This window comes from Haliaeetus leucocephalus, unplaced genomic scaffold (assembly GCF_000737465.1).
Source record: "Haliaeetus leucocephalus isolate CR32 unplaced genomic scaffold, Haliaeetus_leucocephalus-4.0 Scaffold273, whole genome shotgun sequence".
In the NCBI taxonomy this organism is placed as follows: domain Eukaryota; kingdom Metazoa; phylum Chordata; class Aves; order Accipitriformes; family Accipitridae; genus Haliaeetus; species Haliaeetus leucocephalus.
In genome coordinates this window covers 6,934,476-6,962,386 of record NW_010972709.1, presented here as the reverse complement: position 1 = coordinate 6,962,386, position 27,911 = coordinate 6,934,476, and the positions used below count along the sequence as shown (strand labels likewise).

Sequence of the window (27,911 nt, the reverse complement as noted above, 5' to 3'; positions counted from 1 at the left end):
AAAATATTTCTTGGCTTAGCAATCCTCTTTGCCCCTCCTCTGCCTCCCTTCAAGTTTCTAAAACTTTAGAAACATGGAGGCATGAGATAGCAGTTCTGGTGCCTTTTTTGGTGGAGAAACAAGGAGAACCAGAGCTTGGTGGGAGGCAAAAGGGAAGTCCTGACACGCAGTTATTAATGTGTGCTGTACTTGCTCAGCAACAACAGTCCTCTGCTGTTGCAGCCAGCCTGCTAAATGGATAGCAGTAGCAATTTTTTTTTGAGTGCTGCGTTTGTTCCAGTTCTGTTAAAGAAGCTGTCCATAAGTAACACATTTGCTACTGGTGTTTGGACTCTTCTATTTCTAAAACGCTATTTTGGTGTTTATGTATTAAACCGCTGCTGTGGTTGATAAGTTTGCAGCATGCTAGCCTTCACCTCAAGCTTCCTTAATTCTGTGGTCTTAACTTGCAGTGTAGAAATAGAGTTTTATTCTGATAACACAAAAACATCCTGACATTGGGACCTTTCTTTCTTTTCATGTTGCTTGAGGCCAGAAGTTTGGAGTTTTTCTGTTCAAAAAATAAGGGCTGGAAGAAACTTAACTCATGCTATTTAGGTAGATGACGCAACCCCAGAGTGAAATAGTTCAGTACTACACCATCCCAGTGGTACTCTGGTAGGTGAAGGTGGTTGATGGGGGATGAGAATGAGAGGGGGCAAGGCTGCTATAGAGCATTCAGAGCAAGCACGCGAGGAAGTACAGCAGAGAGGAGCCGTAGCTGCATCTTGAGGAACGATGTTGTGCGCACACATAGTCATCCTGTTAGATTTGCATTTGATTGAAGGGGAATACGTCTTTTCACTGTGCAGGTCTGGAAGAATCTAAACTAAACTTTCTCCATGTGATCATGCTTACTACTACAGTCAGAGAAACTTCACACCTAGAAGCTGTATTCAATCAATTAAAATTCCAGTGCAGCCGCTTGCCCTTCACAAGTTTTGCAGTCTGTACTTCTTGGTAGCTACATCCCAGTGAGCTGCTCCACTCAGAGAAGCACTGTCATACTCAGGATTTATCACCTCCTCAAGAAAGTCTCCATCACCTAAAGGTCTGGCATGTAACCTGCTCCCGCCTCTCCTCGGAAGAAGCCAACATGGAAATGTGGCAAGGCGATGCCAGAGCTAACGCATTAGGCCAACAAGCCATGCCGACGTGAAAGCAAAGCACAGTTATGGGTTCGTATCTTCTGGCCTTCAGCGTTCCTTGGCACGCTGAGTTGGCAGTAATTGGTGCTAGGGAAAGTCTTTCCTAAAAGGCCATTTCTGGAATGAGGCTTGTTTGCCACCCATTGGAACAGATTTCAAACTTTCTCCTTCAGAGGGTGTACTGGTCTGGGATAAATATTTCCTGGACACACAGGCTGTCTTTCCACCAGAGCTGCCCTGTGAGACTGAATCCCAGGAAACACTGAAGTGCAATAAAGGAAAAGTAGTTTTGAAGTTCAGGTTAGGAAATTCTCTGTGTGGCTGTAAGGGACCCTTCAAACATGCTGCAGCACAACTGCTCTACTCATTAGGTAGGATATTGCAGGACAGGAGCCGAAGCCCACGCATTTCCTTGCGTACACGTTTAAGCCTTGGTGCAGCCAGGAGGAGTCTTTCACACAGCATCCACCCCCAGGTGTGGATGGTAATACATAAGGTTTTTGCAAAGCCCCTTTATAACCAAAAATTGTATTGGTGCCTTAAAAGTTGAGACAACTTTGAAAGGTGTGAAAAATGTTGGCTTCAAAATCCCGAACTGATATGATTGTGGCAGTCTTATTTCTATCAAGCCTTGTGCAGCCCCTTGTGGTACGTAGTATTCTTGTATTCATTACATTTCTAAAAGAGGAAATACAGGAACACGTAGCAAAACAGAAGGGTGAGACTTCTGACTGCGGTTAATTGCGACAAGTTGGTGACAGAGAGATCAAGGAAAATTCCACTTGCAGACAGACTTTTTTTCTCACTTTCATACGCTAACAGGGTTTTTCTGTTTTGCACTCTGTTCTTTCTAATTTTATCTGTTGTCACAGAAATTATCGTTCCTGAGAATCTTTTCTACAAAATCCTAAATGCTTTTAGGGGTAGAGCAAAGCTGAAGTCTCTTCATCGTGCCGTAACTACCTGTATTGCTCAAAGTGACGCTGCTGGTGAATGACAACAATGGATAAAAACATAAGAGTCAACAGATCTGCAAAGGTATGTCTGTTTTTTTGAGAACAGCATATAAACAATTAAGAAAAAAGGGTCCTAGAGTAGGGTTTGATGGTTGAATTCAGCCTGATGCTTGGTGATGTTGGAAATGTTTGGTATTCTTGAGGTGGATGGAAGTCGTCTTATGATGCTTATGTACCTAATGTCTCCCTGCGCTTTTTGTTGCGACAAAACTATTAACTGGAAGAAATGTTGTCTTGGGGAGGACTCTGAATAAGGCAGAATTCCCAAATAACAAATAAAAAATATGTAACTTCGAGGTTCCACCTGTCTTACTGCTATCCTGTAGTAACATTAGAGACATGGTTATATTGTCTGAGACTTTCAGTGATAGTCCAGGTGACCTGTTGCATGATAGATAATTTCCCTACATTACACACAAAACAAAAGAAATTCTGAAGGACTATATTTGTTTCTTTTGAAAGACTGGAACTAATCTATAAGGTTTTTTACACTTTTTTTTTTTATTCATATTGTATCTAGTGTAATTTTATATATATACATAGAGAAAATAACCTGCTGTAGCTGTAAGAGTTAGAGAATGCTGAAGTCTTGATTCAAAGTCAGTGCCTTGATTGTCCTACTGTCTGCAAGTGTAATAAGCAGTGTAAGGGAATTATTATTTTCATCCAGGGTAATGATCTCAGTGTTTACTGTAAATAAACTGCGTCCTGGAAATCTGATACAAGATATAGTGGGGGAAAAAACCTTAGTATTAGCTCGATGAGTCACCCTTTTGCACTCAAAATTTTCTATTGAGGCATGGAAAGATGACTATTTTTCACATTAAGTCATCAGAAATTGATGCAGGACATTTTCAATTTCTATATAGAGAAGAGAGTTTCTATTTCTAGGTATGATATTTTCAGTTTTCTTAAATGGATTGCCAATAGCTAAATAAATGTAGTGGTAGCAAGTTGATTTCCCGTTCTGCTGTGAGATCTTTAGACACATCCATAGCATGCCCAGTCAAATTCAGCTGAGTAACAACTGAAGGTCAAATTTATTTCTGCTATATAATTTATGAACTGTTTATAAGGTTCCTACTACCCTGGCAGTACTGTTTATTACAGTATTTGAACGTTATACTTAATACAAAAATACCAAGGACGTGGTTTTTCTACCATCATCTGGACTTCTTGAAGCACCATGTGCCAACCATCAGTAGCTTTACTGTGACAGGTAACGCTTTGCAATTATCACTGTGCCACAATTATTCTACCTTCACAAGGAAAACCATTTCTGAAAATGAATTCAGTATAGGAGTGCAGCCAAAGAGATGATGTCACTTCTTTCTTGTTGCATATACACCTGCAGCATAGTCTGCGCAGGAAACATTGCACGTCTTGGTGCAATCTAAAACACAGTTACCATGACAGGCTGCGCTTGGGAAATAGTTCTCGTACTGTTTGATAACATTTTCTGTGCTGTTGCCAAAGAAAAAATAGGAGCGTTTTTTAAACACCCATTAAGCTGATCTGAAGTTTGTCTCTCCTTCCAAAATGCCCAGTTCACATATTCCCATCTTGTCCACAAACAAGTGCGTGGAGAACGACTCGAGATTTGTTTCTGTGAGCTCCTCTGCACCTGGGGATGCCTGCACCTACAGCCCTGTGGCTCCAGGGTGCCTGCTGTCACCGCCCAGTCTCCTTCTCAAACACTCTGGGAGCAAACAGTGGGTTTCAAAATAGCATTTGCCAGAGCTAATATATTGAGCAAGGAGTTACTTGAACAGCCAAGCAGAAATACTGGAGAGAACGATGAAGTCTCCATTTTCCTGGGCCTCAGACAGTAACTGTGGGGCTATTCTCAGGGATACGGTTGGGTGGAAGTGGACTCGATGCCCAGCTTTCCTTGGGAAATCTTAAGAGGTAAAACTTTAGTTCTGTCATGCACAAAATGGTCTTGACCCAGGGAATTTTCACCTCAAGTAATTTATTGCCAGTTAACACAAACTTTTAATCACTAGTTCGGGTGATTGCAAAAAAATAAACCATGAACAATTAAGCAAGCACTTAAGTAAACAACTTTCCTCCCCCTTCCTATTCTCAAGTTGTCTTATTTTTGTGGGGGGTACACTTAGTCCGCCCCAGTTCCTTCAAGGAGGTGACGGCAGCACAGGAGGTTGGGGCTGGGGGAAAAGCTCTCTGGCTGCCGCTGCTGTTCCTCTGTGATTATTGCCCCTTTTCCCCCACTTTTCTGTGCCTCTGTCCTTGCCCCGGCGTGGGACACCCACGGCCACAGCCCCTTGGGGGGGTCCTTGCCCCAGCGTGGTTCACCCAGGGTCTGTGGAGGGTGTCCCTGCCCCGGCATGGCAGGGATCCTGTCTGGGATTAATTCAAGAGAACATTTAATTGTATTTGAAAGTAGCTTCATGGCCACAAGTTGTGGCTTTGTTACTTGTATTTCTGGATCATTTCAAATGCTGGTAGCACCTGAAAAATTCCAGGGTAGTAAGTGAACGGCTGTTCTCTATCTTCTGCGTGGAGTGTTGAAACTAGTAAAACTGCTGGTTGAAGAGAAGAGAGAAAAGAGAAGAGAAGAGAAGAGAAGAGAAGAGAAGAGAAGAGAAGAGAAGAGAAGAGAAGAGAAGAGAAGAGAAGAGAAGAGAAGAGAAAAAAGAAAAACCCTGCAGGCATTCAAATGAACTGCTTTGTGCCAGGAATTCTTTCTCATTTGTACAACTGCATTAGCTGCTTGTCTGCTCTGAGTCCCAGCCCAAAGATGTAGATTTTGTTGAGAAAGCATTTTCAATTCAGCATTTCTATTCAAGACGCATTGCTTTTCTAGTTCCGTGATTGTGGGTTTGGGAGCGAGTGTCTAATTTCATCTTGAAGCTACTGTGGAAAGAGGAAGGAAAAGGCTTTTGCCAGAGAAAAGGCAGCATGTACAAAGGCAAAACCAGTAGAAGTTTGCAAACCCCAAGATGCTCACAAGTACAAAGCTGTAAAACCTGCGCGTTTGCATAAGTGTAACCTGGGCAGAGCTGGTGCTGAGCAAATAGCAACTATGAATAATGCTAAATAACACTGTTGTTAAATAATATTAAAGAATTTTTAAAAATAATCAAAGACACAAAACCCTTCAGCTGCAGTTAATGTTTAGCTTTCCTCCTCAGGTTTTCTAGCTCAGAAGAGTGAGATTATTTTGCAGGGATTTCTGTAACTACAAAGGAGATCAGTTTTCTAGAGACCTGAACATGAAAATTTCAAAGAGTATCAAACCACTTTTTAAGTACGAAAAAAAAAAAATCAGGAGTAGAAAATGACGCTGCAAAAGGTGCAAAACCGCTTCAAAATCCAACCCTTGCTTTCTGGCTCAGCCCCGCTGCCCTGTGTTTTCCTAAGATGCAGTTGCAAAGCAGAAAAGGCATTTCCCCAGGGGTGTCTGCCGGAGGGACATCTGTGTGTCCTGCTCCAGGCCCTCATTAGCATCAGCAGCTGCAGGCCAATTGCACCGTGGAGATAATTTTGCTACGTAATTAGCTCCCTTCGTTCCCAATAGCTGTTCCCCTTTGGGGCTCCCCCTGAATACAGCAGGAGGGGTAAGGAGGCTGGGCGTTTGCTCTTCAGGCTTCCAGCCAGACCCTCCAGTGCTCTGCCTGATCCACTGGGCTGGGTGAGATCTCATCCTCCTCCTTAGGTGATGGAGTAACAGGGAAATAGGAGACAACAAAATGAAGGTCAATGTAAGTACTAGATTATTTTATTTCTGTTGCAGTTAATTTAATGGCTCCACTTATTTCATTTGTAGTGGAAGCGTATGTAGTGTAAAATCTGTATCTGGCAGAATCCCTTTTCAAAGCGTGCTGTTGATCTCATTTGCACATTATTAACAGAGCACACGGTCTTAATTTTTAAAATACAATCCAAGTTAAGCTGAAAAAAATGTGTTATCAAGAACAACAGTATGGTTAAGAAGGGTAAGGTTTTGTACCATCCATATGAGGCAATAGTATGCCTTATTAAAAAAGTTACCATGAATAACCCTGCCTGGCCATTAGGATACCCATTGCTTTACATATTTTCTTGGAAATAATGAGCTAAATGATTAACCCTTGAGCCATACATTATCTCGGAAAAGATTATGGGTTTTGCACTGATTACTAGAAAATTAGTAATGGAAATGTTTTAACAACTTGAGTCACTCTTTGATGAAGAAAATGTTGAGTAATTGCGAGTTATGTGAGCCTGGGAAAGCCTGCACTCTAGGATAACAATTGACCACGTCCTGCAGGGCTTTTTGCAGAAAGAACCGAAGCTCAAAAGAGGAAAGGAGTGGTGGCAGTGTTCATTTTTAGGAAATACTGCTCTGCTCTGGGAGGACAGGGGAATAAGTGGCTGGATCGAATCCGTTTTATAGTCATATGTTGATGTTTTGCCCAGACTTCCAGCACAGTGCGCATGCAGACACTTAGCATTAGCTTGCTTTGTGCTAAGCAGGATTTCGTTTTGGCTGTGAAACTAACTGAATCATTCAGCCTGACATTACAGCTGATTTCTGGCAGCTGTGACTCTGGGCAGGGTCTGCCTGGTCACCATGTGCCCTGTGGTAATGATGGGGGACAGGCGATGTACAGCTGTCGCATGGGAGCAGTGATGCAGGCTGGTGATTAGGGCAGGTGAAAAATCATCCACTTTTTTTCCCCAGAAAAATACTCACATTTCGGATAAACGCAACTTTGTCCAAAAGGGTGGTCTTAAAAAAAGAATTAATGTTTTGGGGCAGATAACTGCAATGAGAGAGCTGGAGGAAGCAGCAGCCTTTGGGAGTTGTGGTGTTGCTGCCGATTCATTATGAATCGGAGAACACCCTGAGCCTCTGCCTTTTCGGTTGCTGTCACTTCTGCCACATCCAGGGAATCAGCAGAAACTCTGGCACAGGTCAGATGGGATGCAGGGAGAGCATCCCGTCACGCTTGTGCACCCAGGAGGAAGACTATGTAGCAGCCCCTGGAAATGAAAAATTTGTAATTTGCTCCTGGCAACCTCTCCTAGGAATTTTTTGCCTGTTCCCTGGGCAGGCAGAGGAAAGAGAGCAAGCACCCGGCTCTGATGAGTCTCTGTGAAGCATCTATCGCTTAGGAGGCAGAAGGAGAAAATTGTACTTGTCATTAAACCCATGTTTGGAAATAAACATTATAATGAAATACGATTAAGATACTAAAAGGTTTAGAAAAGTGAAAAAAGTAAATTAATTTGGTGCATATGGGAAAACATCTTTGGATGGTAGGAGGAACCAAAACCCAGAAATACATACATATTCAGTTTTTAAATATCAGTTTATTTTTCTGTTAACTTGGGCATGAGACCACACGTGCGAAAATGCTGTGAATGGGAATGAAATCCTGATCACACTGAAAACAGTGGGGGTTTCTGTTGGTTTTAACACAGCTAGAATTTGATTAACTGCATTTATGGAGAAAAGAGAGTTTGGAGAGAATTAACAGAACCAGCTTGTAATTCCCACCCCTACATCACTGACTAATGTGAAGCTGCACAACTTCCATCGATGTGATTCTGCCTGAAGTATAAAAACTGGTTGGTCTTTATTTTATCAAAAATCGATTTGACCATTCAGAAGTTAAAACCTGATGATTAGCACCTGGTTCCACCCTCAAAAAAAATCAATTAACCCTTTGAATAGGCAATAATAGCAAGTCCTGATATCCATACCTTGTTGAAACTTGTATAAAAAGATCTGAAACTTCTGTATAACCAGAACACTTATTTTCCAAACTATGCTAACAAAACAAAAAATACAGTAGAAGGATCTTCTGCAAGTCAGAGAAAACATCGCACATCAAGTGGGACGTGCAAACCCCGCACCTAGAAGGGAGGCACATGTATGTAGATGAAAGATCTGAGCATTTCAGGTAAATTCTTCTTTCTTCTGTGTATGTTGCCCATGTGAACTCTGCCTACAATTAACTGAATTGGGCAAAACTTAAATTGACTCAACTTGGTCTACTATTTAAAAGAGACTCCTCTGGGAAGCGTGTTCCCAGCTAACAGGGCAATGGAGAATGTTTATTTCTTCAGCTTTGTTCCGAGGTGGAGAGATTAACTGGAAACAGTTCTGTAAACATGTCAGAGGGTGTCATTGATGCATGCACGTAACTGTTTAGCAAACACAACCCGCTGCCTTTAGCTGCATCTTTTCCTTCTCCTCAACTATTTTAAGTCCCATTTTCCTGCAGTAAAAGTGCTTACAATTTTTTTTATGTGCAAAATGCAGCTAAAAATATGTCTTCATCCACAAAAGAAACTCCTGTGATTAAAACTACCTTTTTTTTAGATTATTTTAGTAAGTTTTTTTAAGAAGCAAGTTTAAGACAATAGATGAATTATTTTTTTTACTTTGAAATGCTGTGAAGTATTACAGTACCTACATATCATGTGAAATAGTATATAGTAGTGAGCTGGAGTTTCCAAATACAAACTGAGTGGGAAGGGGGAGGAGTAGAGAAATGATTTGGGGACACTTGCAGGGAAGATGCTCAATTTATCATTTGATAATTGTGAAGGATTTTTCTAGAAACATTCTCATATATTTTATGAGGGTGGGGTTTTTTTCCGTTGCATAGTACTGTAGGCTGAGGATAGGGACTGGGATAGGAGAGGGATCAGGAGATTTTTAGTAATAGTGGGGGTCTTTTACCTTAGCACAGATATTTATCGTGTATATCAAGCACAGATACCAGCCTATCTAAGTACTCCCATTTTGAGGTTATAGACTTTTATAATAAGAAATGTATAATTTTGTACAATTATCAGCTTTACCGACTCTTGCTTAAAATCTTCCCTCTCTTCATTAATAAACATGAGTTAACAGCCTTCATTCTGAAGACTCCCAAGGGCTGTTAGGTTTTATAGTGGGAGCATTGCTGGACGAGGATACACAAAGATGTAAAGTCCAATTTGTAGGGAGAGTTACCATCTTGACATCTGATCTACACTCCAGTAAAAGGAGACACTTCCTGCTACACAAGAACTTTTCTTCACACCTAAGTTAACTGAACCTGTGTTACCAGAGGTCTTGTACTGTACATCCATTCAGTATGGTTGGCTCAATATATGTGAGTAATTTGCATCGCTCTAACAAGGTCATGGACTCTGTGTAGGGGAGAACAATGTCTCAGGAAGAGGTTGCAGAGGATGCAACCTCTGTTTTCTAGGTCTGTGCTCTGTCATCGTCTTGTTAAAATCTCTCAGTGAGGGGAGAGCAACAGCACTGTCTGCTGAGGTGCTTTCTCATGGGACGATGAACTGGCTTTTAAGATGTTCTTTGCCTTAGGAGATTTTTTTTTCAGGGCTGCTGATGGGGAAGAAGCAGCAAATGTCCAAGAAGGAAAAACACTTTGATCTCATCTGTGTTGTGTTAGTACTTATTACATGTTGGTTATTGTAAGGACACATTAACGAGATCGCCTAAAATAACAAAGAACTATACACAGCTGGCCCTAGATGGCATTTTGTGGATGATAGTGTTAGACAGCCAGTTTCCGCTCCTCTGGTAATGAAAAAATGCAGATCCCATTGGCCCCAAAGCACAGCCTCCTCCTAGCTAAGCATCCTGTAAGGTCTCTGCGATCCTGGGAATGCAGTAGTGTTTATAGTTAATGGCAGGTCAGAGATGCTTCTGCTTACATGATAGAAAGGGGCTGCCACAGTGATTCTTCACATATGTCCTAGACAGCTGAAAGTGTAGATAGGGCCCCATTTCTGACAAATAGCCCCACATTAGATGAGCCAGAGCCACATAACTGGAGATGGCTACGGTCTACCAAGTCTATCTGTGATGTTGGATCAAGCGCTCACCTGCCATAAACCTCCTGTAACTTTTGTCTATACAATTGTGGTCACACTAACAGTAGGAGCAAAATCAGTTGGCTGGGATGAGTTCTCTTAAAAGTGTCTCAAAAAATGAGAGATCTGGCATTTCTTAACGTGAGCAGATGGAGCCTGTAGGACGCGGAGCTGGCTGTGGGCTGGATGCTGGTAAGGGACAGGGCACAGATGGGAGAGTGGTGGTTCCTTACCCAACCTTGCAGTGCTTTGGTCTACTCAGCGTGGCCATACTCTCCTCATGGGACTATTGCTAGGAGTTTAATTTCAGTGGAACATGGATATAACCAATCTAGCTTTCATAACTGACCCAGCTCAGTGGCTCCAGCAGGTTTTTTCTAGTGCCATGGATTCAGTACCTCTTCAAAATCTACTAGAAAATCAGCTAACCTATAGCAAGCTCTTTGCTGTCAGAACTACAGCACTTTCCAGTACCAAAGCTAGCTAGTTCAATGCTTGCTTGTATGTATATCCTATAAAATAGCTAAACACATCAGCACCTGTGATACTAGGCGTTGCTGTGAGTTTAATAGTTTGTTTTACCAGTATTAGACTGATCTTCAACATTTGCTTCAGCATTCTGGGCTAATATTTGTTGAATCCACAGCTGGGACTCCTAAAAACTAATGGAGCTTATATGAACAGTATTGCCTACATTCCTTTGGAGATAACACTGCATAAAAGAAATGCCTCACAGTCTCTTCCACACCTGGTGCAGTCGGGTCCTGAGAAGCTGGGTGAGCAACCAGAATCCTTGGAAAGGAAACAAGAAATAAAGGGGACTTACTAGACCTGTAAATAAATAGAGGAGCAAAGGAGAACACAGAACAAAATAGAAAGGCAGACATATCAAACATGTTGTTTTTACACCTTGTGAAAATGTTCCTTCTTCTGTGTTTTTGTGGAGATTAGAATTCAGCAGAAATTAGTTACTTCAGTGGTGTGGTGCTGCTCGTATTGGTTTTTCAATGTACTGCTGCAACTTTCTGCCAGGCTGTGGGTGCTGAAATTACACAGAAGAGTCTGTTCAGGGAAGATGTTGGTGGTTGGGTTTTTTTTTGTCTTAGTGGTTTAGATTTTTTTTTTCTTTTTTCATCCTCATATCGCACTGCAACAAGAGGCTGTCTTTTGAAAGAGTTTTGCCTAGGACCTACCTTCCTGTAGTTTGCTAGTTACAAATACTAATATACTCTGTTACACTTGTTTCTACCTCTTATAAATTCCTTCAGAGACTAGTTCCAAGTCAAAAGGATAAGAATTCTTCATTGAAATACCTTCCTAAGTTTCTCTACCCTTTTTAAAATGCACTGAAAAATATCACCAAGGGCTGCAAGCCAGTTAGATCACTAATGCCTTTCACTGTCACCTGGAATTGCATCTGTACCAGTGGCTAGCCTGTTATGCCAGTGATGGGCTGGTACTCCTGACAGAAAATAATGAAAAATTGAATTACACTGCTGTGCACTTATGCAATACTGAAACTGAGAGTGGATGGAAAAGATTTGCTCTCCAACTCCATAGTACTGACCGTGTGCCCTGAAACTTGAAATTTAATTTAGCGCTGCCTCAGATAGAAGAAACTTTGCTTTTCTGTCTTTTTTTTCTTTTTCCCACTCCCCCCTCCTGTTTGAGAGCTCCACTGACCTGCAGAGGTCTGATAATCTTCCAGTTCATTCATGTTCTATAGTCTTGGAGGTTGGGGCCCGTCTCCAGGACTTCTCTATTTAAGGTCTTAAATTTTTCAGTTCCATCCCTAAGGATGGCATATTAGGTGATCTATGAACAGATTTGTTGTTCTAGCTAGGTCAGGTTTCCCAAAGTGTTCTATGATTTTTATTATTTTTTTTTTAATCCCCTGCTTGGCTTGCAATTGAGATGATTTCAAAGGTGCCTGGGTATTTGTGTTGACCACAGGGGTGAGGCCACATGCCCTAATTTGAGCTCTACAAATTGGAGACCACCTTTCACAATTTGAACCACTGTGTTCAGCTTTGAATTGGTATCTCGCTGTGGGCTACTTGCCCTTGGATGTTTGCACAGCTTTATTGGCAAAACCAAAGGAATGTGTGCTATGCTTCAAGCGTGGAGACCCCTCTGTTGAAAAGGTTTGTGACTTTTGTGGTGTAAGCTTAAAATTTAACTTTTTATTTAGTGGGGGGTGCCCCTGAATATACTCATCTGACTTTGCCAAATGAAGTGTTGGTCAGCTGAGTTTTGACAGCCTTTCTGTGGAATGGCTTGGCTGTTGAATGGAGCATAGACCTCCCTGTAGCTTTCACTGACCTGGCTGTTCTCATGGTTCACTCGTTTTGCAGCAAAGCAGACCTAGCAATGTTTAGGAAAAGAGATGAGAGAATAGTTGGAATAATTTATCCTGCCAATACATGCCGCAGTCATGTTTAAATGTTGCTGAGCGGGAGGATTATCTCCTCGCTCTGCATAACTTAGGTTGTAGTCTACAGTTACTATTTGCAGAAATTCTCACTGATGTCTATGGGCCAAATCCTGACCTAGTGAAAATCATCATATTTACTCTAAAACAAATGAGATTTGAAAATAGATTTAGAATTAGGCCCAACAATGTGTTTAGCATGGTATTTCCACAAGAAAGACTTACGCTGGGAAATGTCAACATTTAGGTGCCTTTTAAAACCATACTGCGAACCAACGTTTCCTCTTATTTGTGTTGGTGCAACTAGGAAGGACAGTCTTGTTGTCTAATGCACTGGGCAGGGGCTCAGTTCCTGAGTTCAGGCTTCCTGGCTCTGCCACCAATTTCCTGCATGTGCCTGGATAAGGCTCTTCACATTTCAGTTGCCTGTTTGCAAAAGGGGAAGAGTGTCCCTCTGCCCATCCTCTTCAGGCTGAAGAAGAGGGTCTGTCTTTCAGTGTGTCTGTACAGCATCCAACAACAAGGGGTCAAATGTTAAGTGTTGCTGATGAATAATAAGAAAAGTTGCCTGGTTTCTTCTTTCTTTTTTTTTTTCTTAACAATTGCAATAATGCATGAAGCCCAAGCCCACCCCAGGCTGCACTCTGTGGTGGGATTCCTGGAGGACTGACTTCAACACAGGTGGTTCAGCGCATTTGGCATTGTCCAAATAGAAAGTGGACTCCAATGTTCAAGGCAAGAAGACTGTCTTAACCAGGCTAGGACATAAGGTAAATGGGACTGTTGTCCATCTCTGGCAGCTGCTGATGGACAAGCCCACGTATTATAAAAAGGCCATTGTTCATGGCCACCCTGATGAAGAAATGTGTGCTGCTAACAACAGGCCATTTTCATCAGCTGAGCTGACAAATTGGTTTTCTTCTGCTGCAACTTCAAGCCAGCTGTTGCTTTTCAGCAAATGCTCTGGACAAAAATAAAAGGCATCACGTTTCCTATTTGGGTACTATCTCTTTGGACATTACTTGCACTTTCTGATAAGAAACTAATGCTGAAACACAGCCAGTGTCCCACTGACTGGGAAGCAGTCAGTGTCATTTTAAAGCTCAAACCAAATAGTATCTTCTACTGAAAAACACTATGTCCACAGCTCGCTCTACCCTTTGCACAAAAGCCTCGAGTGAATAAAGCTACCTGCTGCTACTACTTTCCATTCTTTTAACTGTCATCTTGTAATGAGTAAGCAAATGCCCTAAATAAATACACTAAAAAAAAAAAATGTGGTGACCTACACACTCATGATTGCCAGAAATTTGTAGGCTTCAGCTGAGACAGGTAGGGCTGCGCTGTGGTGAAGAAGCTGGGAAATATGAATTTTTGCTATCTCACAGATTTCCTGTGAACTCGGGAAAGTTGCTTACTCTATTCCTCCTTGGTTTCCGGTCTAAAAAAAACTACAGTAAGAGCACTCTAAGAAGATGCTGCAAGATATACTGGAGACGACAGTATTCAGATACAGGTGACATCTGTGTGATGGAGAGTAACACAGATGCTGTTTCAGGTGTGCTTACCTGAAGATAAGCTCACGAATGCACTGACCTTCTGTGAAGACTTAGCAGACAGCAGAGCTATTTGCTTGGTGTCACTGTGTGCACAATTACATTTTTCCCTGAGCTTATGTGTCCCATAAATCTTAGCCTGGGATGCTCTGAATCAGTAGGATCCAACTCTCCACACTGGGGTGGACATGGACACAGGTAGCTGGAGTCTGGTCTTCACAAGCACTGCAACCCACTGCTGCTCTTCAGCAGTATTTCTGCCACCGGTGTTACCACTTGGCACTTATTAACCCCCTTAGTGTTGACATTACTGAGAAGTCTGTCTTCATAAGGCTCCGAGAAAATAAAAAGTTTAAAGGAAAATCAGCAAGGTTGGGGTTTGGTTTTGTTGTTGTTTTTTTTTCCCTCCAGGTAAGCAATAATTAGCCTTCTTCATATGCAGTTGAAGTCCTTGGATAAATTGGGTAGCAGGCAGGAAAGCATGAGTTTTATTTTTGGATGGTTGATGCATTTTCTCTGCAGCTTCAGACAATTCGCAGAATGCCAATGGGGAAAACCACCTATTTTTCATATAGGGATGTTCATATGTAATAAGTCTAAGTAGTGGATGTTAGCAGTGCTCTTCAAGAGCATCAGGGGAAAAGGTGATGAGGAAATACATTGCAGTATTATTATTACCTATTTCTTTACTGTACCGAACATAGCAGACACAGGCTGCAAACATTTAACACTCTGAAACCAATGCTCTGAGAAATGTTGTTTAATATGAAAAGGGGTGGACTTGAATTAAATTGAAATTAAGGTGGAGATAAACACCAAACCGGAAACTAATTAACACTTGTTAGTGTAACTGTGCAATGCCGGTGTTTTTCCTCTCTCCAGAATACCTTGGCGAAGGCGCTATATGACAACAAGTCAGAGTGCTCCGATGAGCTGGCCTTCCGCAAAGGAGACATCCTGACAGTTCTGGACCAAAACGTCATTGGCAGCGAGGGCTGGTGGAAATGCTCCCTCCATGGCAGGCAGGGCCTGGCCCCTGCTAATCGCCTCCAGCTCCTTGCCGCCTCTCAGGCTGTCCTGCTGCCTCCTTCCACCCGGAGCAACTCTGCGGAGTCACCAGCAGGCCAACAAAACATCTACCAGGTTCCCTCCGTCCCCAAGCCTACTGTGTCATCGTCTACCTATGAGAAGATGGAGGGGTGGGTTAAATCTCCAGCTAAGGTTTCTACCCTACCTGCCCAAGGAATGTATCGGGTACCAGCCTTGGCTGCACAGCTGCTCAGTGAAAGGACCCAAAGCTCAACAAACCAGGTAAGAATATGAACAGCCATAACAGTAACTAACGTTGTTATTAAAACAGTCATTGGGAGTGGGAAAATAAGAAAGGCTATTGGCCTGAGCACTTCAGTGGAATTTGCAGCAAAGCCATTCTAATAAATGGTGTTTAGGAAACTGCCATCAATTCTACTACAATTTATAGCATTATGTGAGAAATGCTGCTCTGGGCGACAGATGAGAGTCTCTATATTCTGTAGTCCCTCACTTTTTTTGACAGTTTAAAGCAGCTGTAAAATAGGGCAGGAAGTAAAAGAATATACCATTTGTTTGGAAGAATCTAGAAATGGTTTACAAACCTACCCCAAAGTTAAAATAACAAGACACAGAACTTGCTCCTCTGATGGTCTAGAGCATGCATCCATCCAGAGTCCTCGGCATATCTGGGGTCTTTGCATCCATCTGCACGGGAACATAGTTTGTAATTAAAAAACAAACAAACAAACGAATCACCCTTTGCTGTGTGATTGCTGCCTTTGGTCTAGTTTCTACTATTTCCAGTGTCTCAGCAAGCTCAGAGTGCTGCTACCTTTCTCTTCTGCTACTCGAGGTTGTCACTACACTTGCACAAACCAGCAGCACCTACTTTAGACATGCTGGAGGGCACAGGGTTTGGTTGTGTGGTCTGAACCAATTTCTCTCCCAGCCTGTTTTTGCTGCTGCTGAAACAGTGACCAGGGTGTAGGGGATGAGAGCAGCCGCCAGTCCCTCCAGTTAAGGAGGAGAATTGCAAACCAGGTTTTCCAGGGTTTCATTACAGCTGCCTGGCCTGGCGTCTTCTTTCTCCCTGCTCTTTGTGTTTGGCATTCAAATGAAACATGTACGTGGAACTCGTAATTTGACTAGATGTTGCATCAAATGTCTTAACATCAAAAACTTGTGCTTTCTGCAGTATAAAATGAATGGGGAATCTTTTATAATGAAAGGTAAATAGAGCGGGTGGGGAGGGAGCTGAAGTGCAAGTTTTTGTTCAGTCTCATGAGCTATTCAGCCCTGGGTGGCTCTTTGTTCCATTTATGAAATTCATGTTAGAAATGTTAATTTAAAACAGAAAAGGAAAGAAATTCAGCCCTGAACTGTATAGCCTTTTAGGCAGATTTAATGATCATTTGATTTATGGGACTCGGTCAGCTTTCATCCCATTGTGCCAAAAGGACAGTTACGGAAACCAAAGTGCTGGTTCCTTCTGTGTGGCAAATGGGTGCTGGAAAATGGACAAGTTGGTGCATCTCTGGTGACTGAAACCTAATTTTCAGCACTGCAGCTGCACATTCAGCCTTTGTGTACAGTTACCATAACTGCAAGCTCAAACTGAGTAATAGCTACGAAAGACCGTTTTGCACTTGCTGTGATCTGTTGTCTCCACATTCCTAACCCTAAAGAAGGCATTTGCAAATTGAATGCGAGATTGATAGAAATTTTCTGTGTTGTGCCAGCAAATCAGGCTGAGAATGTCATCTATTATTCTTTATCTGAATGAATGGCCCAACAGAAGAGCTTCTTGGCTATTCCGGTCTCTCTGTCATTTTGTGAGTTTATATATCTAAGCTTGTTTAAGAGAGGAAATAAAAGAAAAAAAAAGTCCTAGCCTGTTTTTATTATTTAGAAGTTCAGATTTGCCTGCACTGCTTCCTGCACAACATCACAGCTGTTACTACACCAACTGTACCGCGGTGGTCACAAGCCATACACAGATGCATGCAGAGGCTCAGGGGTGAACAGCCTGGGTGAGTGCAGAACAAACTGTAGCGCTCCAGAATGCCCTGCGTAGATCCTATGGGACAACTGGCAAAGTTCCTGGCATACTCAGCTGTCCTCTGAGCAGCTGGGTTAAGCCACTCTAAGTCTTTGAGGGAGCTGATTGAAAGCAATAAACCAAAACTAAATCCCTCAAAATCTGTGTGCTTTCACCCTGTTAGAAAAGCCTTGTCACTTCTGCTTAATACACAGGGCACCTCCTTGCTTTACTGTGACTGAAAGTACTTTAAAAAATAGTAAGAAGTGATATTCGGCGAGTTTTGGTTTTGCTGTATGCTGAGTAAGATTTGTCCATCTGAAAACAGACCTGGGCTAAGGATGGCTTTCTTGATACCACTTATCTTTTACCCTTTCTACTCAGGAAAGTCTCTTCTTTTCTGCCTCTGTTTGCAAGCAAGACGGGCTCATATCGCAGAGCACTAAGGGGATTTGTGTTCATTCCTCGTTCCCTTTCTTCAGATGAGAGCTAAGAGCTTTTGCAAAGATGAAGCAAGCAGTTGTAAAGCTGGAGTCTTGTTCCTCTACCATATTTCCCCTAAATTTAGTCACTACAACGATCACTTACCTGATGGAGAATGCTACCTCCAATTTTAAATAATTTATTGTAACGTGGTGGTGTTTCTGTGGGTCAGTAGTTTACAATACTCCATTTATAAACCAGCTGTGGAGAGCCCGGCTAAACCCATGCTAACTGAGCAAAACTCCATGTTTTGGGGGTTGTTGTTAAAAAAAGTCCTTTCCCAACATTCATACTTTGGCATCTTAATTAATTGTCCCACAGATCTGGTCATAGCTGTTAAAATGATGTTTAAAGCAAACAGGAGAACTAGTCTGCAACTGACCTAAATAATGTAATTCCCATATCAAGTCTTCTCTGTTTATGGAACTGGACAGGACATCAAGGTAACTATGTTTACCCTTACCAAATGAGTCAGTCTTTTATAACTACTGAATAATGCATCTCAGCCTGTACCTTCTTGCTGCTCTTACTCCCCAAAAATAAGGCTTGACCTAATGGCTCTGTGAGACTGGAGAAGTAGAAATTCCCCCCTTTCTTTTTTTAGTGGTTCTGCTTTTGGACAGTATAAAGATTTAAGTGATAACTGAAGCTGGATTTTCTGCAAATCCTTTCCTTCCCTCGGTTGGTAAGGCAGGTTGATTTATATGTGCCATTTCTGATCTTATCTGAAATAAAGCAGAAATGCTATCAAAGGAGAATTATGGGGAAAAAATACCATGCCTGCTTGTAAGGTCAGTTCCTGTCTATCACCATCAATGAAAAGCTGAAAGGTTTTTAATTACTTAAGAGTGATTACTTTAACAGTGGCCTATTCAACTGAGTTTTCAAAGATGTCCTGAGTTTACTGCTCACTGCAGCTTTCTCATTATTGTGTTTTTTTCCTCCCTAAAAGCACCTGCTTACTCTCCCAAGAGCATGCCGGGCTTCAGTCCCAAATATCAGGAGTGAGGTGTATGATGTTCCATCCACACAGCGCCGGGAGTCCTTACTCACGCAGGTGAGTCCTGCCATGGTCCCCCCATGCAGTTGGGACCCTGTAGGACCTCAGAATAGATTTTAAGGTAAATTCTAGGTTTTCCCTGTTTGCTTATTGTAAAATTTGGCAGAAAACCATATATTTTTAGGGAAGTTCAAGACCTAAAGCAGTTTTCTTTTGAATTTGTTAGACATTCAGAGAAATGTGTCTTAAATTTGGTACGTTTCTAATAAATGTTTTCAGTTTTACTATTAATGAGTTCCAGAGAAAAGATGAATTCTCAGTATCAAGTGTCAGCCACTCTGCCTTGGTTTATCCATTGGAAAATTTGCTTTGTCTGTGTGTCATTTGATCAGGAAGATTTCAAGATGTTTCTAGAAGAGTCACTAGTGCATGTTCAAAAAGAAACTAAATGTCACCTACCCCACCCACCTACTGGGCAACAAAATGCAAGGGATTAGATCATGTAACCATGACCCATTCAGGGTAAGGGCAACACTTGATTGCATCTACGGCTGAAGTGTCCTGTTACACGATCTTGCTCTTGATACCATCCTTTCCTGGGGAGCGTGAATGTCACCACATTTCCTCTACATCTCACTGCAGCCTGTGCAGGTCACCAGGGTGGGACAGATGCCAGGCCCCAGCCCCATCCCGTCACCTACCACGCGTAGGTGTGTGTGGGACTGGAGCACGTCCACAGAGCCTCCCTGAGCACCTTACGCTCCCTGGCAGCACCTAGCAGCACGGGGTTGAGCCCACTCTAATTCATTTATTATCAAGTTATCCACAAACTTCTTTGTGTCGCCCACTTTGTGTAAGTGGGGTGATCCCTGCTCAGACCCAAAGCCAGGTGGGTAGGGGGCGGCTGCCTCGCACCACCAAGTGCCCACTGCCCTCACGTGCAGCCCTGCGGGAAGGCGCTCCAGCAGCTCTCTGTCAGGTTGAGTTTGACCCACGCCGCCCAAACTAGGAGCGACGCAGTATATGACCCAAAAGCCTTTGATACCACCGAAGTCTTCAGTGGGCTCTAAAAAGGATTAAAGTCAACCTGGTTTTTTTCCTTTTGACCAGAGGAGTGCCACTCCGCCCACCACACGAAAGGGCTCTGTGCTGGTCAGATCCACCGAGTGTTTCCAGGAAGAGCAGAAGCAGCTTTACAACATCCCATCCAGCCCAGAAAAGGCAGGAGCTGTTATCCAGAAAGACTCACTAGTGGGCAATGTAAGTAAGGTTTTTTGGACACAAGAGAATAATCTCTCATTATTATGAGGTTGGGCATGTGTGCTGAACCTCCCTCAAGGTGATCACGGGGACGAGACCAGCGCATCTTCGGTGCAGTACTTTGTCCTTCATATTAAAGAGACAAGTACTACCCCGCTCCTGGATAGTCAGGGTACCTGCCAGGACTATGACTACCACTGGGTTTGTATTAGCTTTTTAGACTGCAGGCAACAGGATCTCTTGCCTTAACTTCTTTTTATGACAGCATGAAAAGCAGACTCAATACCCTACATTCTTGAATGTCTGTTTGTAATATTTAAGCAGATAGAAACTAACTGTCCCCGTTCCATGCAGCACTTCCCTGTGCCTTTTTTGGGAGTGGAGCACTCCTGGCTTTAGGGGCCAGGGGGGTGGTCAGGCTTCCCATCTCTTCCCCACTGTTTGACAAGTACCATCCTTGAAGAAAGGGCTGATCTCAAATATCACAACAAAGAAAATGCCTTGATGGAAACTCTTAATTCGTTGAGTGCCAAATATTTCAGGTTTCCTGAACGGTTTTAGGATCCAAGAGAATTTTGACATGCTCCTTAGCACACATGCCTAGGGCTGAGGTGCAGGATCTTGGGGCAGACCATCCCAGCACAGGAAATCTGAGGCTTCCTGTTTTTGTGGATTTAAAGAGAAGTGCTGTAGGTTCACAGCTGCCCCACGACTGGAGAAACCAGTCTTGCACAAAGCCTGTTCAGCAGTGACAGTAGGACTGGCGCTACCCAGAACTGGGGTGCTGGCATATGAGCAGTCGCTCATTGAAGCTGGCATTCCTGAGATCTTCATGGCTGTTAGCAGTTGTACTGACAAGCTGCAACAGCCTGGGAGCAGATTTCCTTGCAGAGACACAGTTTATCGTTGTTTCCAAAATCAAATTTTCTTAGAATTCTTTGTTCGTGGGCAATTTGGAAAATTCTGGCTTTGGTCTGAAACACCCTTGTCTGGGCTCCCCTTCTCACGCACATTTTCTGCAACCAGGGAAGTCTGACCTGGCCAGTTGTTTTTAAAATTTTTATTACATAACAGTACCTTCAGTTGTTTCTTGCTGCTGCACACTCCTATAGTTCCTTGCACTCCCTCATGCTTGTGCTTTATGCTTGTAAAGCATCCAAGTACAATCTCTCCCAAAGTGCCTATTAGTATTAGTCTGGATTTTCTTATGCAAGAAGTGCTCCTGCATTTGCATTTTCCAGCTTAGGCTTCAGCTGTACACACATGTATTTTTAAGGCATTGGGCAAGATCTGTAGCTATCTTAGCAAACCTGTATCAAGTAAAAATTTAAACTCATTGCAGTTATTTGAGAGTAGTCAGCGGTGTCTGTTGGTGATTTATTTTTTTGTCATGGTATGCATATGAATGGGGGTGGGGATACCAGAAAAATCAAGTGTTTTCTTATGCAGAGGCTACTGAAGTCTTACCTCCTTCATTCTGTACAACTGAGTATTTAACATTGCCTACTAATAAACTGGCATTTCACTTGTAGCCATTCCAGAAAACTGAGTTTCCCACCCCAAAGGAGCCAGGGAACAGCCTACAGAATTTCACTGACTGAGAACACTGCTGTACAATTTAATCACCTGTGCTCAAAATATTTTAACCTTCATATGTGCAGCTTGTGCATTTCAGAAAGAAAATTCAAATTTATGGGCTAGCCTTTTTGCAATGCAGTTCCATTGACATTACTGGAGTTGCATGCATTTACATGCTCTGAGAATTCAGTTTTGTTTCTCTTTTTTTGTTTAAAAACATGGTTTATGAATCCTGTGTGCTCTGTTGCAGTTATATGACGTCCCTCCCAAAAGAGAATCTGATGTTTCAGAAAATGAATCTCAGAAAAAGTGCTGGGGCCATTACAATACCTTGCCAAATCCTCGAAAGTCAGAATGGATTTATGATATTCCAGTATCACCTGAAAAAACAGGATTAAAACAAAACCCTTCTGGCCATTCATTAGAGAACCACGTGCTGTACGATATACCACCAGCTAGGTACAAGGCGCTAACAACAAGTACTGAAGCCAAAGTTGTAAATCCACAATTATATGATATTCCACCAACACAACGGAAATTAACATTTCCAGATATCCATCTTTATGATGTTCCATCCTCACGGGATGTGCTTCTTTTGCCACAAAACGGTAACTGTGATGTACCCCCAAGTCTCCTGGCTCCAAAGGCTGAGAATCAGATCTCTGAAGAGAATGTTTATGATATTCCAAAAGGTTTGCCCACTGCTGTGCAGTCCAAGAAAGAGACGGAAAAACACAGTGATAGTTCTGGAGACCAAGCATACAGTGGTCCTCCACAGCTCTCAAGAGATGTCAAATTAGAACAAGACAGATTATCTGTTTCTAGTGTGGATAGCAGAAGCAGTACATTCTCTACATCCTCAAACTCTTCTGCTGAGTCTTTTTCTATGTCAACATCAGAAGAGCCTGCCAAAGAAATTAAACTGGACCTTGAAGTAGCTATAGAGACAGTGACTAGACTGCAGCACAGTGTATCCAGCTCGGTTGCAAGTTTAATGATCTTTGTGAGTAGTAAATGGAGATTACAAGAACACCTAGAGAAAAGCATTGAAGAAATCCATAGGGCAATCGATCACATAAAAGTATCACTGGGCGAATTCTTGGCCTTTGCTCAACTTGTGAAGGTAAATGCCTCTTACCTCACTGATAACAACCTTCAGACCAGAATTAAAAAACAGCTGGAAATTCTTATGAACTCATTCAAAATTTTGACAGAAACAAGAGAAGCTCTAAACAACTGCAACTGGTCACTAGAGGCTTTGGTCCTCAGGAAACCTCAGAACAACCCAGATGATCTTGATCGCTTTGTTATGGTAGCCCGCACGATTCCAGATGATATCAAGAGGTTCGTATCCATCATCATTGCTAATGGAAAGCTCCTCTTCAGAAAGAATGAGAAGGAACAAGAAACGAAGCAATCAAAAGTGAACACAGAATACAAAATGGCAAAACAAATCACAGTGCCAAGAAGAGTAGAAATAGATTCGCTGCAAAGAAATACTCCTGATAAACCCAACCAAAGTCAGGTCTCTCCTGAGAAACCAAAAGAAGATGCTACTGAGGACTGTGATTATGTTCAGTTACAGGTTAGTATAACTGGATTTTACCATCTATGTTCTTGATCATTTGCGGATATTAAGCTAATAGCACTATTTTATCTTTGCACTAGTGCCAAATTCAGTTTGCACTACTTCCTGTTTTCCAGACTTCACGTGAATTCAGGATTTTGTTAGTCCTAGATGGCACATGTAGACTTATCAGCAATTTTAAGTAATAAAGAGAACTGGCATTTGAGAATTTACCCAGGCAGCCAGCACTGAGAAAAAAATTTTAGCTTGCCTGTTTAAATTAATTTGAGAAACTGCTTTTAGCTGGGGGTTAGCAACTTGTTTCTTCTGACTAGTAGTTCTCTTCTTGCCAGTACATTTTGTTTGTTTGACTCTGATACAACTATACAAGAAATGTTAACTTTCTAACTTGAGATATATTGGGAAGCATGCTTTCATACAAAATTTTGATTTCACAAATTAAACTCTTACTGTGAATTATAAAATTTGTTAGAATAATTTTGGCTGTTTGTTAGAATCATTCTCCTTAGACTTACTGAAATGTCTACTAAGAATATAACTCTCTTGTTTTCATAAAGAAATGCTGGCTTGTCCTTAGAATTTAAGAAATGTTATGTTTTGTTGATGTTGGTTTCAGTCTTAGATCTTGCAGGATCACACACTAAATTTTTAGTAGGAAAAAAACTACAGTTGCTTCTAATAAATGTACTATTGCTGTCCGTAGTAACATGAAGGCTGCATAGCAAGGAGTTGTTTACCCCTGAAATAAGAGGAAAAACACATTTATATTTAAATATTTTATGTAAACCATTTCAACTTTGCTTTCATTTTGATTTGTAACAGGCGCAGAAAATCATTTCAGGTAAAGAAGTAGCAAAGAAAAGTACGGATTCAAAACCAAAGGTATTTCTGATTTTGAAAACTCTTACTTATGAGGACTTCTAGTTCCTGGTTTCCATGCTTGCTAAAATTCAGAATAATTTGCATTTGGACACACATGTCTATGTATAGAGATCTGTTTGTTTTGTCATAGTTTGTTTTACCAGAACTAGTTCTTAGAATTACTGCTGAAAGCCCATGCAAAACATCTATTTTCCTCAAATGTAAAAAACCACTCTAGTTTAAAGTCATACTATTTATTTACTTGCCTTTGTGTATCATTTGGGATAAGGCTGGGAGAGTTAGTACTTCAAAATATCTTGTCATGCACTGGTAAAAGGATTGACTCTCTTGTTAATTGTACGGTTTTAATCATTCATAACCCTCATGAAGTCAGCACCATTACAGATCGAGTCTGAATGTTTTGTACTGTCTGAAAGCTTGAAGTCCAGACTGTATAAAGGATGGTGTTTAGCTACAGCACTTTGTGTGTTACCCATTATTAAAATCACATTCAGTGGAATTTGTTTAGGGAAAAAAGGCAATTGGGAGAAAATACCACTCTGAAGTCCAGTACTTTATGGAAGGAGAAATGATTGTAAAAGACGCCTGGGCTGGGGCAAGTTGGAGACTATTAACTCACAAAACTTCCTGTAAGTGAAGAAACGTGAAGAATATAGGGTAGAGCAAATAAAGAAACAATCAGTGTGCCACCAACCTGAGTCTATTTTTTTTTTTTAACCTTTTTCCAGGTTTTGCCATCTGCAAAAAAGACTGTAAATCAAAGCAAGCAGGACTCTGCAAAGAAAATCACTCTCCCAGAACACTGTAAGCTGTGTTTCAATGCACTTCACAAGGCAATTGGTGTATTTACTAATAGTCTGAGCAACAACCAGCCACCTGAAGTCTTTATATCCCACAGCAAATTGATCATTATGGTGGGACAAAAGTTAGTGGATTCTCTCTGCCAGGAAACTCAAGAAAAAGATGCTCGGAGCGATGTTCTCCACAGCAGCAGCCGGTTTTGCAGCCTCTTGAAGAATCTGGCTCTCGCCACCAAAAATGCTGCAATACAATATCCAAATGAAGATGCTGTGAGGGAACTTCAGGATCAAACCGAGGAGCTGTCTAAGTACACACAGCAGTTTAGAGCAATGATGGAATGAAAGACACTTTGCTGTTTTTACAAATTCTCCATTGTTGTTGCTCCTTTGGCATGTGGCAGCCAAGGGGTGCAAAAGCAGCTCAGAGACGCCAACTTTCAGTCACCTCTAAGAACTCATGCCGGGCAGTTCCCTGGGTGCTGGTGCACTTTTAGCAGGTGAAGATCCACACAACAGCATATGCAGAAGAGGATCTGTAGAATTAAATCTGTACCTCTCCGTTGTTCAGATCCTGCCTGGAAATGTCATCATCTTAGTGGCTGAGCAGGAATGTTTGCTGTGTATTAGAGCCAAATTACTTTATTATCTGGCTGATTTCTTATTTTTTAATTTCTATATAGGTCAGATAAGTATAGTTTCCTTTTTTTTTTTTTTATTTCGGTATGTAAAGTCGCTCTTTAAATTTTGCTGTACAATGTTCTGTAACTTATGATATCCCATCATCAATTGTTTCCTGAGGACTTTACTCAAAATCTGTAATTACAATTTTTTTTTTAAACAGCTGCAAAGCTAACTTTTGTTTTTAATATATAACTGCGATAAATATATTATGGGACAAAATCTGGCAGGTACTATATGTAGTCTAGATGTTAATGGGAAATGCTTCACCCTGTATCTGAGCACAGAGGAAAACTGACTTGGAGGAGTCCTGCCTCCTGATAAATCCACGGGGAGCAGCACGTCTCAGTCATCCTCTGTCGCATCCTGAAGCCGTTCAGAGCATTGCTCCAAGTGAAACAGTTTTAGTCACCGAATGTGCAGAGGCTTTGGACAAGCTCTTCCTACAAACTGGAAAGGTGACGTTATTTCTTGCTGGGCACCCGGAGCACCCGTGCTGGCGAGGCTGCCCAGGGCTTCTCAGAGCGGCCCTTACTCTCTTGGTCTGTAGCTCGTTAACTTTATCCCCACGTTTGCTGGATCTGCAATACAACGATGAAGGCCCTGTAACCACACAAGTAGATCGTTTGTACGCCCGTGTTATCTGTATTTTTCCTAATTAATTTATTTTAAAGTTTTCACCTGAAATTTCAAAGCCTGGCCTTTCTTGGCAATGTTGTACCTCTGTCTTTGCCCTGAAAATGGACAATTTTGTGAGTAGTTAGAGCTAATTTGCACTGCAACAGTGCACACGCTTTAGTGGTCTGTGGAAAAACCAGCTCCCTCGTCTTCCTCTCGGTTTTATTTTCACTTGGCAGTCACCATGTTTTACACCGTTATTTAAACGTCGACATTTGTAAATATTACTGTTCGCACGGTTAAGTGCAGTAACCGCATTTCACGTTGGCTTCGTATGTTTTGTATTAAACTCGCTCCCGGCGTTTCCGAGTGCTTGTAACCTGCCGTCGCCCCCTCCTGCCTCAACTGCCCGGGCTGAGGGCGGGAAGGGCGAGAGGCGTCTTCTCAGCGGGAGGTAGCCCCCGGCCCAACTCGGGAACACCTCATTTGGCCACAAATCCCCCAACGTGGGTGCCCCGTGGGGGGGGGTTCCTCACAAAAAAAAGGAAATTTTCTTGCGGCCGTGGCGGGGCCGGGTGAGGGAGAGGCGCCGGGTGGGGGCGCTGCGGATCCTCCTGCGCGCAGTGGCACGTTCCGCGCCCCTCCGGCACCGGCCCGATGGACTCGCCCGCCCTGCCCCGCCCCTCCCGCCCTTGCGCTGGTAGCCACGCCCCCAGCCTGCTGGTTGCTATGGCGCAGCGATGACGCTCTCAGGGCACGCCGGAAGTACCTCACTCCTCCCCCGGAAGCGTGCGGCGTGTGAGGGGAGGTGGACGCGGAAGCGTAGCGCTGCGGGCGGCGAGATGGGATGCGATGGCGGCACCATCCCCAAGCGGCACGAGCTGGTCAAGGGGCCCCGCAAAGTCGAGAAGGTCGGAGGGGGCTGCGGGGAGCGCGGCCGGGGGCCGTCGGACCGGCTTTGTGAGCCTGGGCCCTGACCGTGGGCCCGTGGCCCGGGGGGGGAGAGAGAGAGAGGCCCCGCGGAGGCCTGGTTAGCCCTGCCCGTCACGTAGTGCCTGCGAGCCGGGCATGGTGCTCCGGCTGCTGGCAGCGTGGGGGAGAACGCCCTTCTGCGCCGCACCGGGCCGGTCTGCCGGTACCGGCGCAGGGTGACTTATGTGTGGCGCTGCCGGCAGCTGCAGTGGAGATCCCGTTGTCTTCTGGAGGGCTTTTTTGGACATAAGTCGTTCTGCTGAACGTTCTGCTGCACGCACGGGGTTTAGCGGTCTCCTTCACCTAGGGTTATGGTGTCTGCCGGTAACACTCTTCATAGGTCGTTTAATAGTGTGACCAGACCGTTGGGCCTTTTCTGCATTCCAACTGCTTGCATCCTGAATGTTGCTTGGGCTCTCTTTTTAGAATGTTTTAGGGTAATGGGTATTCAGTGGTGTCACGTGTGTGGATAGGTGGATGAAGATTGGGAAAAATCTTGCAGGAAGTGGCAGAAAACTTAGGCAAATTATACTTGCTGATGTAAAACAAGTAAATAAAATCCACTTCTTCCCCACGCCTGGCTATCAGGGTGGCTGTGAACCTTGGCCTTTCTTTTATGGCTTAATCTGTCATAAAATTCATGGGGTTTAGGCTGGAGGTTCAGGTAGCATCCTGACATCCCTCGGTTAGCTTTTCTTGTTATCTTGTTCTTGCAGGGAGTGGAACTGGTAGTTGACCCAAGCAGGGGTGAGATGTAGAACTAGAGAGAAGAGGGTAGTGGAGAACATGTGAAGAGCAAAAAAGAATAAAGAGGGAAGGGGACAGGTGGAAGTGGCAAAAAATAAGAAAACTGAGTTAGAGTTAGGAAGATGGGTCCTGAGGTGCAGAAATGTTTTCAATAGATAGAGGTAGGCCCTCAGAACTGGTCATGAATTTTGCTAAAAGGT

The 27,911-nt window shown here is 42.8% G+C and overlaps 2 protein-coding genes across 5 annotated transcripts in view; both read left to right on the top strand.

Annotated features, from left to right (window-relative positions):
- Positions 1 to 1,096: 1,096 nt before the first annotated feature.
- Positions 1,097 to 25,369, top strand: CASS4 (Cas scaffolding protein family member 4). Of its 3 annotated transcripts, none has more exons than XM_010569608.1 (7): positions 1,097 to 2,225; positions 14,918 to 15,346; positions 18,541 to 18,645; positions 19,699 to 19,848; positions 21,677 to 23,011; positions 23,837 to 23,896; positions 24,625 to 25,369. In XM_010569608.1, the coding sequence occupies exons 1-7, from the start codon at positions 2,181 to 2,183 to the stop codon at positions 25,036 to 25,038; spliced, it is 2,538 nt and encodes an 845-aa protein (XP_010567910.1). In that variant the 5' UTR covers positions 1,097 to 2,180; the 3' UTR covers positions 25,039 to 25,369. The 3 variants fall into 3 exon arrangements, with proteins under 3 accessions (XP_010567910.1, XP_010567909.1, XP_010567911.1); XM_010569607.1 differs by having other exon boundaries at positions 19,699 to 19,857; XM_010569609.1 differs by lacking the exon at positions 1,097 to 2,225 and adding an exon at positions 5,877 to 5,928 and having other exon boundaries at positions 19,699 to 19,857.
- Positions 25,370 to 26,004: 635 nt separating this feature from the next.
- RTFDC1 (replication termination factor 2 domain containing 1) overlaps positions 26,005 to 27,911 on the top strand; it is a 31,461-nt gene continuing 29,554 nt past the window's right edge. The window contains exons 1-2 of one of the 2 annotated variants that reach the window (XM_010569605.1): positions 26,005 to 26,012; positions 26,796 to 26,903. In XM_010569605.1, the coding sequence (XP_010567907.1) occupies positions 26,835 to 26,903 (69 nt within the window). In that variant the 5' untranslated portion in view covers positions 26,005 to 26,012; positions 26,796 to 26,834. Of the gene's footprint in view, positions 26,013 to 26,780; positions 26,904 to 27,911 lie in introns of those variants that run through there. The other variant, XM_010569606.1, reaches the window with a different exon arrangement.